Here is a 16611-nt window from a genome sequence, read left to right on the forward strand (position 1 = left end):
AAGAGTGTAATACTCTAAATGAAAGACTTTGAATACAAGTGCTGAGGTTCAATCCACAGAATGAAATCAGTTATTTGCACGGTACTGCCATGAATCTACGCTATACATTCTAAATATATTCAAATTAAAAAAAAAATTTTACAATAAGGTCTCTTTTATTGTGTTATTCATTTTTTTTATGTTACATAAAGATGTTACATAATGTTACATGTTTTATGTTACACCCTTTTTAATGAATGTCCCTTTCATTTTTTTTGTGATTTTATTTTTATGGCAAAAATTACCTTATAGCCGATTAGTTAGTTACACAGCAAGAATGTTTGCAGTGAAGATGCAATCATGGCAAGGGGAGACGCGTGACTTTTGGAGAACTCGGCAATATTTGATTGTGTTTTGAGTTCCTCAGTTTTATGCAGTAATGATTTGGGACAAGCCTGGAGCAGACTTTACATTCAAAACAGTCCATTTCCTTGTGAAGCTACTGGTTCTTTGCCCATTTTGTTGCTTCTTCAATGTAAGGGCCTTCGTCCATTAGGTGGAGAACTAGAGAATTTCTACAGTGTCAGGATGCCAACTGCAGTTTTGTTTTATGAGGAGGACTGGGGTAGGGGTGCGCTGATGAGGAAAGAAATCCCCCTACCTTCCCTCCTTTCCAAGACAAATCAGGAGGCCCTGCAGCTCGCGATCGCCACACCGTAGATCTGGAGAGGATTTCCCAAAGAAGGACCTTCGTCACTCATCCTTAATTCAGTTTTTTCTCATTCATGCAGTAGTTATCGAGAGGTACTATAATACAAGGAGCTGCGCTGCATCCTGAGGACAAAAGGTAGTGTGGTCTGGTCTTATCTGGTTCAAGAGGCCCCATTTACTGGGGAGATAAAATACAAACAGTGACACTGCCCCAGATGGACGAGTTCATAGACTGTGGGCACCAACGGCCCCGGGGAGGCCAAGGGCCTGATTCTACTCACAGATGGTGGTGGAATATGAGACAATAGCCGTGGCAATGAGGCTTGATGGGAAAGCAGGAGTTGCAGATAAGGGTTTTGGGTATGGCTGGAGGTGAGAAGGGGAAGCAAGACGGTACAGAACGGGGCCTGGAGACACAAGCGAGCACATTGTCTTAGAGAACCCCAGGCCAGCTGGTGTAGCAGAGCCCCAGGGAGCACAGGGGAGGAGCCCTGAGGCCCAGCGGGAAGGCGGGGCAGCATGACCGCCTGGTACCCCGTGAAGTGGCCCGCTCAGGGGCCCAGGGGGACCCTTCTGGGAACAGACGGAGCAAACCAGCCTCGACACAGGTGGCCACCAGAGCCATTTCATGGCCGAGTTGGGGTAGCAGCTTAACTGTGTGATTCCTCAGAGAGGTGAAAACTGGCCTTGGGGTGCCCAGGATTCCCACTTAGCGGGCTAACCAAAAGCCTTTGTTCTTACAAACCCTCTGTGTCACAGAGTTTTAAATGGCTGTTCTTCAAAACCTATCATCTTTGTACTAAACTACTATCTTATTGGATTGCCTGTTACTGCAAATGGGATCTGGGAGTCATTCTTCTGCGAACCTCTTCCTTCGTTTCCTGCTAAAATGCACATTTACACTTTAGTGTGACTGAGCCTGAAAGCATTAAAAAGCACTTTCACATTTTATCTTCACTCTGCAAACTGTAGGACTGAGACAGCCTCTAGTGGGGAGTCTGTGTGGCATGGAGTTTTCCCCACCCCAGCCCATGAACCTTCTCTTACTCTGATTTTTAAAAGATGTGCTTATTGTCTGCCTCTCCGTGAGAATGCATGTTTCAGGAGCAATGGTAATGTCTACTTTATTCATCCATAATGGCTACAACACACATAGGAACCAATAAGTGTTTGTTGAATGAATAAACAATAAATGAATCAAAGAAACAGAAGAACTCACATGGGCAAGGAAGCCGGGAAGGTTTGGAGAGAGAAAGAAAATGACAAGAAGGAGTAGCCAAGGACATAGCAGGGTCCTGTGAGAAATAGAGAAAAGTTTTGTGAATTGAATCCTCGTTAATTCTCTGTGGCACTTGCAGATGAAATTGGCATTGCTAGACAATGAAGACAACAATGTTACCGTTATTGTTCCCATTTCACAGGCTAGTTCAGTCTAGGAAATGTAGCTAATCTGAACCCAGAACTGAACACTAGTCTCCTGGCTCCAAACCATTGCTTTTCAGGGAAAAAGAAAAAAAAAATCTCTGCCTAAAGTGACCAGTCCAAGAGTAGACTGATGAGAAGGGATCAGAGGAGGTCACTGGGAGACCTGGGGAACAGAGAGAAGGACAAGGGTGTGAGAAGTCAACTCCGACTCAGGGGTTAGGGGATGAAAATCCATAATTTTACTTAAAACAACCATATACCATTTGGTATTGAAATCTGTATAAAGTAGAGCGTGAACTATCCCCTGGGAGACCTTAAACTTGCTGAGGGACATGGCCTTAGCACAGTGCACAGGACTCAGCACGGGCTCAGTAAATACCCAATGCACTGAATTGCTCCTGTACGTGGACCCACATAGCTCTTGCTAACTTCTCCCTCCTGGCGCTTTCTCTCCTCCCCTGGGATTTCCTCCTCCCTGCCTTCCAACAAATCAGCTGAACTCACATCCTTCCTGAATCTCTCCTTCTTCAATCCCACTTCCAACCTGCCTTCAATTTCTCTCCCAGCCCTGGGCCCTGGATGTTATGCTCTGTGAGTATTCTAAGCTCTCACCTTTCAATGATCTATATTGTATAACCATTTCAATAGACCGCGTTCTTTAAGGGCAAGATCCATAATTTTGTTTCCTCAGCCATGTCAATACTCATGTGCTGAGTTCACTCTCTAACCTATCTACAGTCCTAAATCCTAACAAGGTGTGGGGGTTAAGTGAGGTGTCTGCAGGTGTACCAGTGCACCACAGAGCATTTGTTCATTCAGTCCACAGACATGTCCCAAGCACCTGTCTGGGACAGGCCCTGCCAACTCTGGGCTACCACAGCAAATAAGACACGCGTGCTCCCACACTGTGGCGCCCACAGTCTACTGAGCATATAAAGAGTACGAGAGAAAAAGGGGCGCCTGAGTGGCTCAGTCGGTTAAGCGTCCGACTTCAGCTCAGGTCATGATCTCACGGTTCGTGGGTTCAAGCCCCGCATCGGGCTCTGTGCTGACAGCTAGAAGTCTGGAGCCTGCTTCTGATTCTGTGTCTCCCTCTCTCTCTGCCCCTCCCCTGCTCACACTCTGTCTCTCAAAAATAAATATATGTAAAATAAAAACTAAAAAAAAAAAAAAGAATACAATAGAAATGAATTAAGTGATCGCATACTATTTACTAAACATTTCTTGAATAGGAAAATAAAGTCGAGTACTGAAAACGGGTAAGGCTGCTGCAACTAAACATTTCATTTAGCAGCAAAGAAAGAAAACAGCCATTGGAGATGGATTTGGAGTTGAATTCCAGCACTCAGAAAGTTTCTTAATATAGCTGAGTCTCAGTGTCACCATCTGGAAATGGGGATAATTGTGCAGGTTTGTTGTGAGGATAATAACACACGTAAACCGCATCCCCCAGAGCCGGTCCCACTGAGGCTCAGTGGGGTTGCATGCGGTATCCTTTCGTGGTAATTTTGTTTTATGCCCAGGGCTGAATGTGTGAGACCAAAGGGAAAGAAAATGCATGTAACCTGAAACCATCTGTCCTTGTCCCAACAGAAAGAGGACTTGCCAGACCCACAGACAGTGGACCTGTACGAATTCCGCTTCAGTGACTTCCCCATCACAGAGCACGAATTGATTAGGTGTGGGCTGCGACTCTTCTTTGAAATAAACGTGGTGGAGAAATTCAAAGTACCCGTAGAGGTCAGATCGCATTTAATTTAAAATACTGTGTGATTCTGTTGCTGTACTCGCTAATGTGTCCTGTGGTTCAAAAGATTAACTTCAGTTAGGATTTTCAATTATTATTAACTTTGTAAATATATCAGCTTAAACCCTGTCAACAAGACCAACCTATCTTTTTAGATAAGATTGTCACAGACCTTGTAACCTTTAGAATTCTATTCCAAAGTCTGAACGGTGTTGTCTTCTTTGGGTGACAGGTTCTTACCAGGTGGATGTACACCGTGAGAAAAGGGTACCGGTCCATCACTTACCACAACTGGAGGCACGGGTTCAACGTGGGGCAGACCATGTTTACCTTGCTGATGGTAGGTCAACCCACACATTTCCCTCTTAGGCATGATGAGAAATGGATACGGTCCACCATTTTAGGTCAGTAATTTTGGAATTCGTGGACACAATCCTGTAAATCCCAAACTTCCCTGTGGATGATGCCAGGGAACATGGGTATCCCTGGGCATGGGGCTGGATTATCACCTTGACATTCACATACTTACCTCTTTAAAGGAAAATTCGGTTACCTGCTGGGTTTTGTAATTGCCCAGAAGGAGCTGCAATATGCAAGAAATTAAGCCAACTTAGTCTAAAAACACGGCAGGCCGTCTTCTCCTTTGCAGGCAGGCTTCACTGCACTTGTTCGGAGGTGTATTTATCTAAGTAAATGTATATAAATATATTCTTTTAGACAGGTAGACTAAAGAAATACTATACGGATCTTGAAGCCTTTGCCATGCTCGCTGCTGCTTTCTGCCATGACATTGACCACAGAGGCACCAATAATTTGTATCAGATGAAGTAAGTGATATACTGATGATGTTTGAAGGCACCTCGGGGGAGAAGAGAACTTGTCTCTGTCCCTTGGCCCTGTCAGCAACTCTTCATCACATTTAGGACTCTCAGGGCCATGTTCTGTTCCTTCTGAGCTTCAGCCTCATGATAATGTCTGCTTTCTCCCAGGAAGCTTGCAGCCCTGCAGCTCCCTTGCCCTTGGGTTTCCACTTCCAGGCATGCCCTGCCCTACCTGTAAATGCCTTCACTCCTCCTTTCTTCAACTTGACTAGCCAGAGTATCAGATTCGTATATGAAAGTGCACAGGCCTTCGGCTTACACTTGTATACACCTGTGTAGCCCCCAGCTTAAGCCAGGGGGCGTTTCTTCCTGGGCTCACTCCCCTCCCTTCCCCTGGCTCCTCTGCTGCTCCCCAGCTCTCCTTCAGCTGGTTTGCACCTTATTCTCCTGCCCCGACAACGTGCAAACAGTAAGGGTGCAGGTTCTCAGCTCAGACAGATTTGGGTTCACAAGTCATTTAAACTTTGTAAGCCTCGACTTCCTCGCCTGGAAAATAAGAGTTATAATAATGGTACCTAATAGGTAAGGTCGTTGTAAAGATGAAATGAACAAATGAATATCATGGTAGCCTCTTGGCAGTAAATGAGTAGTAAGTATTATTATTATGTCACTGACACCCTTCAAAATTCATCAGCAATGCCCATGGCCAGCCTTGCTCCTTGATAATGGCTTTTAGGATGCCCTGTGTGCCTTAGATACTGTATCCTCACCTCTGACACACTAGCTACCGGAGGCACTAGGTATTCTAGAGACAACAAGCTTTGGAGTCTGGGCTTGTGGGGTCCAACCACTTCCTGGTTGAGGCAGCTTGGGGCACATCCCTTCGTCTATTTGAGACTCAATTTCTTAACGGTAGAATTCCCGCAAAGACTTGTGGGAATCAAATGAAATTACATGTAGACGAAACTACATAGTAAGTGCTTAAGAAAAATGTGTTCAATGAGTGAAAAGCACATCGTGAGCAGTGACTTCTCACCTATGGGGCTTTGCCTTGAAAGGAGGAATGGCACTCTGGTTTCGGGCAAGGGATGTCTTCCTCCCGAGAGACTCGGGCCCACGTTGGCTATTCCGCACCTCACACACAAGTCTCCTGACAGTCGCCGGGTCCCCTTCCTCTCCTCTGATCACTGGTGCATTAGCCAATTCAGCTCCAAAGGAGCTCACATTTATAGCCCCTATCGTGAGCTGACCCAGGCTGAGAACTTGACACTCATCGTCTCATTTAATCTTTGCTGCACTCCACCTTTTACTGATGAAGAAACAAGCTCCAAAAGGTGAAGTCCAATTTGCCTTACATGAAAGGAAGCAGCCGTGTTGGATGTGGTGTCTGGCCTCCGGTTTGCAGGAAGGATGCAGCCACAGTTGAGGTCTCTGCTCTGGTCCGGCATTCAGAGTCTGTGCGGGTCCCCCTGTCTGTCAGCCGGGGGGGGCACGCTGAACTTCTCCCAGCATTTCTCTCCGTAGACTGGACAGCAGGAATATGTGGCTGCGGAAGGCCTGGGACCCGTGCACGGGTTTCCCCACCGCAGGCACCTGAGCACAGATGTGCTCCTGGTTCTGGTAGCTCCACTGCACCGTTGTGATCAAACACGGTCTTTCTGCTCACGGTCCTTCAGTAGTGATGCTCAATGAGTCTCTTCACATCCTTATTGTTCTGGAGGCCGCTCAGGAGCCCACAAAGACATGGAGACATTACATTGGCAAAAGCAGTTCACTACAAGGTTGAATAAAACGGTATTATTATTCTCACATTGATGGCTACAAATCAGGTCACTGCCTAGGGTGACTTGAAGCAGCAGGGACAGAGATGACTCCACTTCCCGGCTGGAGTCCACTTCCTTGTGCCCTTGGGCTGATTTCTTGTCTCCAACATGTCTGGCCCTCTTGGTTCTGGTTTCCATCCTTATCCCCCAGCCCTCGCCTACCCTCTGACAATGCCCTAAAAACCTGGCCATTTTCACATTTCTATTATTCCCTCCAGTTCTCTTGTGCTCCTGTCTTCACTTCACTTTGCTAGCCAGTTTGTTTTCTGCTTCCCTCATTTCTAAACTTACTGATTTCTTTCTTCATTTTACCCCCTTTCCTTGTTTAGTTTCTCACCGCTCTTGTCTTTCTGCCTTTTTACTCTCCCCCATCCTGTTCCTGAAGAAATACAGGATGTTATTGGGACAAAAATACAAAGAATTTTAGAATTTATCTCATTCCCCATTCAACACAGACCTCTCCTCTCTACTGCCTCCTTCCCCATTTCCTTGAGTCCACATATGATTTTTTTTCCCATAGTGGCCCACGGGGCAGACAGTTCTATTTGTAGATGATTCTAACCGTTGGACGTTTTTCATGATACTGAACTGAAATCGGTCTCCTGAGAACATCTGTTTGTCCTGGTTCAGGTCTCTGGAGCTGCTAGAATATATGTAATTTCTCAACCACAGGCCATTCCTTCATATTAAGGAGAATTATCACTTCCCCCAGCCTTTCCTGGTTGAACACAGCAGGTTACTTGAATCATTTCGTATATAACAGTTTCCACACATGTAATTTTATTTGTTATTCTTCTGTGAATCCTGTCTGGTGTTTTTATGTCATTCTTTAAATGCAGGTCTTGGAATTTAACACAGTAATCCAGACAGGACCTGAAGTGGTTTATATTTAATCTTCATTAAATTTCATCTTCTTAATTTGATTCTTTATTCCACTCTTATTTGAAGTCTTCATTTGTCACGCTCTGTCAGCCAGTGGGTTATCTGTTTTTTTCCAGTTTTCTGTCATTGGAAAGTTACTCATGATTTCCATCAATATTCATTCAAGTCTCTGATAAAGTTATGCATCAGGACAAGAGCAAGGGTCTTGTTTTGGGGCCCAGGGCTGGAAACGTACCCCCAGGGTTGAAGACAGCCAATTAAGTACACTCATTGAGCTCTGCTGTTCTGGCTTGTACCGAAGATATCTTGAGGTGTCCTGTCAATTACCTGGCTGAAATCCAGACACATGAGGTCCTGGCCTTCTGCTCCCACCATCCCTGTCACAGAAGGTGCCATAACATCAACTTGGCATCATTTTCTCCTTGTAAACCTTCTCTGGAATCTCCTTGTGATTATTCTGTAAGCACTCACAAACTCCAAAACAGTTTAAACTGTTTCAGAGATAAAGGTCAATCTTCCTGTTCTGTCATCTACAGATTGTGCCATTTTCTACTTCTTACATTTTAGGGTAAAATTTACTTGGATCCAGTCTTTAATCGTCTCCTCCGCTACCTCAGAATTCTCCAGGGGATACTGAAAGTGGTGTTCCCCCATACTACAATCCTCAAATTTCTTCAGGAAATTGGGATGTTACTAGTCTACCGTAAAAGAACCCCTTAGTGCTTCTTTACCAACACTGCCCCTTGCTGGAGTTCTAATTTTCAAAAATCATTCTGGGGGAATGTTCCAGGGAAACTGATAGGTTCAATAGTCAAGCCATACCATAATCTCTATTGCTTGAGTTTCTCTCCTTTGGTTATTTTCTCCCTGAGTGCCTGGATAGTATCACAGTCTACACTGGCTATTTTCCATACTTGAAGCTTACTGTTGCCAGACATCCAAAATACAGAGAATTATTGACGGATGGTGTGCTTTAAACATTTTTTCCCCTCAATATCCCATTGAAACTTTTAACAACTTCTCTGAAATTTGCTTTATTTTTAAAAAATTTTTAAATGTTTATTTATTTTTGAGAGAGAGGGAGAGACAGAGCGTGAACAGGGGAGGCGCAGAGAGATAGGGAGACAGAATCCAAAGCAGGCTCCAGGCTCCAAGCTGTCAGCACAGAGCCCGACATGGGGCTCGAACTCACGGACCGTGAGATCATGACCTGAGCCGAAATCGAGAGTCACACGCTTAACCAACTGAGCCACCCAGGCTCAGTTTACGCCAAGAGTAAACATTTTTGGCAGGAACTCTACATTGATGATGTTGTGCCCTCCTCAGCTCTTCAGGAGGCCCATGAGAGCAATTTGTCCCCATTATTTATGAGGTTTAGTTAAATTATTTATGGGTGATATCCAGAAGATCTCTTTATGTAAAGGTACATTTTCTCCTTTGTATTAAGTAATCTGTGAGGTGTTATTTTGAGACTGGGTGTATCTCTAACTCCCAGAAACCTTTTTTGACTGATATTTTTAAAACTAAAGGAATTAAAGATACTACTCTTTTCTGACTGGAATCAAGCTTTGATTTTTTTTTTTTAATCTCCAGTGCTGACACAGAGTATGTATGTAAATATGTGCTAAAATTATGATCAATTATAATATTGCTCAGGCATAGTCTGATTGTTCCCTAACTGGAGCATTTGGTTTACCAGACTTGTTCGTGACCTGTTACTGTCTCCTCTACTCCCTAAAGTTCTGTTCTTGCTGAAATAAGATGAAACTTCTCTACTAAGGCTCCCACCCGTATTTCTGATTTCTTCCTCCCTTCAAATTATTTATTCGCTCTGTATTTCTATAGCAAAGTCTTCACATTATCTGTGTAGGCCTTTGACCTTAGCCTCTCTCCATCACTTCCTCTTTCTACCTTTTTATCTTCAGATGCTTCCTTAAACAGGAAGACTTGAAGAAAGACAAGGCACCAAAGCCTGAGGTCCCCACTTATATAAAGCTGTGACCTAATCATTAACAAGTGGAAACTTCAAGGGGCACTTGGGTGGCTCAGTCAGTTGAGCATCAGACTTTGGCTGGGGTCACGATCTCATGGTTCGTGAGTTTGAGCCCTGCATTGGACCCACTGCAGTCTGTGAGGAGCCAGCTTGGGATCCTCTGTCCCCCTCTCTCGGCCCCTCCCCAGCTCTCCCTCTTTCTCTCTCTCTGTCTCAAAAACAAAACAAAATAGAAAACAAATGGGAACTTTAACTTAAACTCTGTGTCCCTGTCTTTGAGGAGGAAAGAAATGATTGCTTTACAATCATTTTTATTTTGGTTCCTGGAAATTTTTTTTTAATTTTTTTTAACGTTTATTTATTTTTGAGACACAGAGAGACAGAGCATGAACGGGGGAGGGTCAGAGAGAGGGAGACACAGAATCTGAAACAGGCTCCAGGCTCCGAGCTGTCAGCACAGAGCCCGACGCGGGGCTCAAACTCACGGACCGCGAGATCATGACCTGAGCCGAAGTCGGCCGCCCAACCGACTGAGCCACCCAGGCGCCCCTGGAAATTCTTAATAAACATTTTCCATGCAAATGGTCGATGGGGCTTCAACAGACTTGTTACACGTTCTGGAAGTCATAGGCCACTGCCATAAGCTCCAGGGAACCTAAAGATTTTAAACTGAAAGATGCAGTGGATGAACCAAACTTCCTAATTTAAATAATTCAGTCATTTTATGCATTCAACAAATTAGGTTTTTTAAAGAATTTTTTAAGAGTGTATTCTCATGTTCTAAACCTAAAAAATCTATTCCAATATGTTACTTTCGACCATTTCACAGCCATTAGAGGACAGGGAGAAAGGAGAAATGGAAAACATCCTCAGAGGGTAAAGACTCTATTCTCTATGGGCATATGTGTAGTCTTTAAAATTATGGTATATCCTCTTCCTCCTAGATCCACATCTCCATTAGCAAAGCTTCATGGATCTTCCATTCTGGAGAGGCACCACCTGGAGTACAGTAAGACTCTACTGCAGGATGAGGTACGTGAGGCTTTCCCAGGGGCAGCCAGAAGCTCTGGATCAAAGCACCAACCCACGGAAAATGCTTAGAAAGAGGATGGCCTTGAGTTGTGGCAGTTGGCAGTCTATACTCTGAGGTCAATTGCTAGAAATAGCTATTTTGCAACAGTTTTTGAGCAACCAAGTTAGAAGGAGCTGAGATAGGAAAGAGGCATAGAAAGTCGCAAAATCTCAGCGGGTCTGTGGAGAGAGAAGCAAAAGCTTACGGTGGACGTGAGAGGGCTCTGTGCACCCTAACGTGTATATCCATGGAAAGGGGAAACCAGGCTAGGTAGCCAGTGATTTTCTTATTCATGGGGCACGCACTGTGAGGAATTGTCCGTATCTTTGAGGAAGGCAAGCTTTGGTAGTGGAGGCAAGCATGAAATCAGGATACAAGACAGGGACAGACAACTGGCATCAGAGAGACAGGGAGAGGCCACATTCAGGAGTGGGCGTGGCATAGGAGAGCAGAGGGGCGGGGTCACCGACAGCTTTGGGCTGGAATGGGCTTGGGCTTGGTCTTGAATTCACTTGGATTTGCACATGTCAGGTACTAGGAACATTCCATAGGCAGCAATCATTCTTCCTTTTAACACTTTTACTTAAGGGGTATATAGGCTTGTGGAAAAGTTGTGGATATAATCTAGTTAGACTTAAAAAAAAAAAATCTCTTGAGAAAGTTCCAAACCAAAACTAATTAAATGAGTCTTTATTAGATGGAGGGGAACAATTTTGTCATAGCAGAGACCTTGTTTAGAATCACACATGCTCAGGAGAAATAAGCCCTCTGGGAGTGGAGCTTTTCTGTTTCTGTGATAATCTTTTATTAAAGTCTCTGGGAAGGAACATACAGAAATATGTCCAAATTTAGAGATAACACTACATTTTCCCAAGTAATGAGAAGCCAAGTGGGGAAACTTATAAGGCAGAGAGATCAGGCCAAAAGTTGGAAAAAGAAAAAAACGTACTTGACTGTGTTTTGTTTGTTTTTAAAGTTTATTTATTTATTTTTGAGAGAGAGAGAGCGCGGCCGAGAGCGAGGGAGGGGCAGAGAGAGAGAGAGAGAGGGAGAGAGAATCCCAAGCAGGCTCTGAGCTGACAGGGCAGAGCCCGACATGGGGCTGGATCTCACAAACTGTGAGATCATGACTTGGGCTGAAATCAAGAGTTGGACACTTAACCGACTGCACCACCCAGGCGCCCCAATACTTGAGTGTTGTTATCACCTGTGATTGATGCCACGCCCAGAGAGAGGGACCCGGACAAGTGCATCAGAATTCACCAGGCAAGTGTACTCAGGCTGTTAAAAACAGACCCTGGGCTTCATTTCACACTTACTGATGGGGTTCTCAGGGATTCTGGCCCAGGAATCTGCATTTTTAATAAGACTGCTAATAATTCTGGTGGATAGCCAGAGCCTCTCCCTGCAGTAGGGTTTATAACATAAAAATGATGGTAATATCTGTTCTATGAAAATTAAAAGGAGTGGAATTGAAAGTAGTTTGGGAAGATAAGAGTAAATTGCTATTATTTAATTTTTTATGAGTCTTTTTCTTACTGGTTGGGACAATCTTACATTTTCGAGTAAGAATTTTCTCCACTTTCCATAATCAGTGGTGTCACTGATTATGTGACATTGTAAACAGGTACTGTCAGATATAATTTATTATTTAATTTTACATTTACCTACTAAAGCAAAATATATTTAAAAACTTCAGCCAAGGAGCGCCTGGGGGGCTCAGTCTGTTAAGTGTCCGACTCTTGATCTCAGCTCAGGTCTTGACCTCAGTGTCGTGAGTTCAAACAAATGTTTGGGTGGTACTCGTACTCATATGTTTTTCCTTTCTGGGATTTAAGGGTTTATAATGGACTTGTGGCTTTCCATCCTAATTTTTTAAATGTTATTTACTCTGGAGTCTGAACTGGTTTTGATGGCTGTATAAAGGCTTATTATTCTTTCTCAAAAGGCATACTGCATCTCGGTAATCCATACCACCTTGGCAAGGACTTGTCTACCATGCTATCCAACCTGCTAATTGCAGCCTTAGAAGGCCTGTAAATAGAGTCGCCAGGCAATGCAATCACAGAGATTTTTATGAGCAGGCAAATGGAACGCTAAAAAAAAAAAAAACAACAAATTTTTTAGCCATCAAATGTTCTTTTTACACTTTGGGAAACAATGTTGCTCTTTTATTTACTTTTTTTGTATAAAGAAAATATTTGCATTAAAAGCATTTAAATAAGGGAAATCCTCATGATTTAGATAATTTTGGTATTTTGTTTTGTATATTATGAAGCTTTGCCTTAAAATGTCATTATATCCCAGTAGATTGGGATTCACCGTTCTGAGGGTTAAGAACCACCTGCATTCCAAAGCAGACAGCAGTCAACCCTTTCACCTGAGGGAAGAGATGGAAAGCTCGCTAGTCAGATTAGAAAGAGCATACATCTTAATGCTACAATGTATTGTAGAAATGACAACACAAATGGCTCGGCATAAATAACAGACCCCTGTTATTATTCCAAACACTTCTTGACAGAGTTTATGATAATCCTCTTTATGCTTTTTCATATCAACCCCATCTTATAAAAGGAGTGAAGAAGCAATGAAATATCCAATGTATGGGCACAGTGAGTCATGAACACGTTAGCAGTCTCCTCCACGGGTGTCACAGGTACCACACCGAAGACTAGAATAGCCTATATGTTCTCCTGCCTCACCTCACCAGGAAGCTCTAATCAGGATGAATTGGAGTCATTCCTACCTATTTGGATGCACTACTGGGAATTTATATGTTTACTGCTGTTGTAATAGTAGGAGAGAACATAGACTCTCTGTGAGCTAGTGAAGCCAGCTGAGCAAGTGGGGGCCCCGCCAGAATGAGCTGGGACGTGGTCCCTTCTCTTGTGGTGGTGCGCCTGTCCCTACCTCAGGTTTTCAGCACAATCCTCAGGAAAACAAATAGAATATTATACGTTTCTATGTTTTCAAAATTAATAATACTGGTTGTAAAAATTACACTTGCTCACTATTAAATCTCAATGACAGGGAAAAATTTAAAAATAAATATAAAAAATTCATTTCAAATTCTATAACTCAAAAATAGCTATTTCATTAACACCTAATGAACTGTAATCAGCCACCCTGTGAAGGTATGCAGGCAGGATGGAGAGAAACAATTTTAGAAACATGGGATCATAGTATTCAAGCTTTTTTTTTAAAGTCAGAGTTATGGTTTTTATTTTTTTAAATTTTTTAATGTTTATATTTGAGAGAGAGACAGGGAGACAGAGAATGAGCAATGGAGGGACAGAGAGAGAGAGAAACAGAACTCAAAGCAGGCTCCAGCCTCTGGCTGTCAGCACAGAGCCTGATGCAGGACTTGAACTCACAAACTGTGAGATCATGACCCAAGCTGAAGTTGGACGCTTAACTGACTGAGCCACCCAGGTGCCCCAGAGAGTTATTTTTTTTTAATGTTTCTTTATTTTAGAGAGAGAGAGAGAGAGAGAGAGAGCAGGGGAGGGGCAGAGAAAGAGGGAGACACAGAATCTGAAGCAGCTCCAGGCTCTGAGCTATCAGCACAGAGCCCGACTTGGGCGTCCAATGATGAGATCATGACCTGAACCGAAGTCAGGCACTCAACTGACTGAGCCACCCAGGCACCCCCAGAGCTATGTTTTTAAAATCAGCTTTATTGAAGTATAATATATGTACAATAAACTGCATCCTTTCAGTGTGTACAATTATATGAGTTTATACAATTTTATGTACCTAGGATACCACTACCACAATCAAGATATAAAATATTCCTATGATCCCAAACCACTCCTCGTGCCCATTTGCAGTGCAGGCCTCTCTCTGCTCCCAGCCCTAGGCAACCATTGAAATGCTTTTAGTCACTATAGTTTAGATTTTGTAGATTTTATATAGACGCAATTATACAGGTACTCTTTTGTGCTGTCTTCTTTCATGCAAAGTAATAATTCTGAGATTAGTATTGTATACACCAGCAATTGAATCCTTTTCATTGTTGAGTAGTTTTCCATTTATTTTTGTGTACTTCTATTTAAATTTAATGGAAGAAACATTTTAGAAATGTAATTGCAGAACTTTAGATACTGTGTCTTTATCACAAGAAATAGTGTTTTTTTTAAAGATTTTTAAAAAATGTTTATTCATTTTTGAGAGAGAGACAGAGCCTTAGTTGGGGAGGGGAGGAAAGAGAGGAGACCACAGAATCTGAAGCAGGCTCCAGGATCTGAGCTGTCAGCACAGAGCCCAACGCAGGGGTCAAACTCACGAACCATGAGACCATGACCTGAGCCAAAGTCAGATGCTCAACTGACTGAGCCACCCAGGTGCCCCACGACATATTAGTTCTTAAAGAACCCTCTAAAATGAACAGAGGACTATGAGAAATTGTGAAAAACCATAGCTCAGCATTTAGATGTTTGATATTTCTAGACTATATGTATTAACTTTATATTGTGTACTAACTCACTGCTATGAAACATGAAACAATTAAAATACTGCTTCCAACATCTTCACCTCCATTTTGTAAGGTACTTATTATCATTAGTATTTTTTACCATTATATATTTATAAATTCATATGTTGCTCAATAATTTCCAGAGTTGTTTATCCTTTAAAAAAAAATTTTTAATGTTTACTTTCTGAGAGAGAGACACACACACACACACACACACACACACACACACACACGTTGTGAGCGGGGGGAGGGGCAGAAAGAGAAGGAGACACAGAATCCGAAGCAGGCTCCAGGCTCTGAGCTGTCAGCACAGAGCGTAAGGTGGGGCTCAAACCCATGAACTGTGAGATCATGACTTGAGCTGAAGTCAGACACTTAACTAAGCCACCTAGGCACCCCTAATCTTTTTTTTTTTTTTAGTTTTTATTTAAATTCCAGTTAGTTCACAGTGTTTTATGTTTCAGGTTTACAATACAGTGATTCATCACTTCCATACATCACCAAGTGCTCATCACATGTGCACTCCTTAATCCCCATCACATATTTAATCCGTCCCCCAGCCCACATCCCTTCTGTTAACCATCAGTTTGTTCTCTGTAGTTAAGAGTCTGTTTCTTGGTTTGTCTCTTTCTCCCTCTCTCTTTCCCCTTTGCTCATTTGTTTTGTTTCTTAAATTCCGCATATGAATGAGATCATATCGTATTTGTCTTTCTCTGACTTATTTCGCTTAGCATAATATTCTCTAGCTCTAACACAATTGTTTATTCGTAATTCTATATTTAAACGGGCCCAATACTTACAATCAATCCTTTTATTATGGTTTCTCCATTCCTGTGTATCTTATTTTCACTCACCTCTTGATGGGCTAGACTTTTGTCAAATGGTAGTTTTTCTAAGAGAGGCTAATCTAAGTACATGCTTAAAAAAGAATACTGTTTGTTACATTTGTTTTTGAAGATCAGTTTGACTGGACATATAGTCTTGTGTCACACTTATTCTCAGAAATTGGAGGACGTTGCTTCACTGTCTTTTGGCATTGAAGTGTTGCCCTGAAGAGGTATATATGGCCAATCTTTTTGCCTTACATGTGACTTGTTTTTTCTGCATAGATTCTCATCTGATACTTAATTCTTCATACTTTAGTAACGTCATCTGATGTCTTGGTGTTGATCATCTTTCCTGCTCTGATCACTGGCTCTGCCTTAGCTTACTTAAAAAAAAAAAAAAAAGGCATGTGTATATGTGTGTATGTTACTCAATTTGTTCCCAAAAGGTTTTATTGGAGCTTTCAAAAATACATATCAGGTTAAAAAAAATAAAATAGGGTTACTGGAAAAATAAAATGAAGACGAAGCCATAGTAAAGGCCAAAATGTGTACAGTGAAAGGGACAAGAGATGGGCCACAAATTTGGTCAAGAGCTTTCTACCAACTAATATAAATCAGAGCAGGGTTTTTAATATGAATCTGTATCTATAGGTTAAAAAGAAACCACTTAGGGGCCTCTGGGTAGCTCAGTCGCTTAAGTGTCCAGGTCTTGATTTTGGCTTAGGTTATGATCTTACGGTTCATGGGATCAAGCCCCCCACCCCGTGTCAGGCTCTGTGCTGACTGTGAGGAGCCTGCTTGGGATTCTCTCTCTCTCCAGCTCTCTCTGCCCCTCCCATGCTCGTGCGCTCGCGCTC

At 42.8% G+C, this 16611-nt stretch overlaps 1 protein-coding gene across 3 annotated transcripts in view; it reads left to right on the forward strand.

Annotated features, from left to right (window-relative positions):
* The window catches only part of PDE6C (phosphodiesterase 6C), a 48555-nt gene that overhangs the window by 22918 nt on the left and 9026 nt on the right, over positions 1–16611 (forward strand). For all 3 annotated transcript variants that reach the window (XM_045040420.1, XM_003994246.6, XM_019813553.3), the window contains 4 exons: positions 3709–3855; positions 4095–4202; positions 4580–4689; positions 10326–10413. In XM_045040420.1, the coding sequence (XP_044896355.1) occupies positions 3709–3855; positions 4095–4202; positions 4580–4689; positions 10326–10413 (453 nt within the window). The remainder of the gene's footprint in view (positions 1–3708; positions 3856–4094; positions 4203–4579; positions 4690–10325; positions 10414–16611) is intronic.

This window comes from Felis catus, chromosome D2 (assembly GCF_018350175.1).
Source record: "Felis catus isolate Fca126 chromosome D2, F.catus_Fca126_mat1.0, whole genome shotgun sequence".
NCBI classification, from domain to species: domain Eukaryota; kingdom Metazoa; phylum Chordata; class Mammalia; order Carnivora; family Felidae; genus Felis; species Felis catus.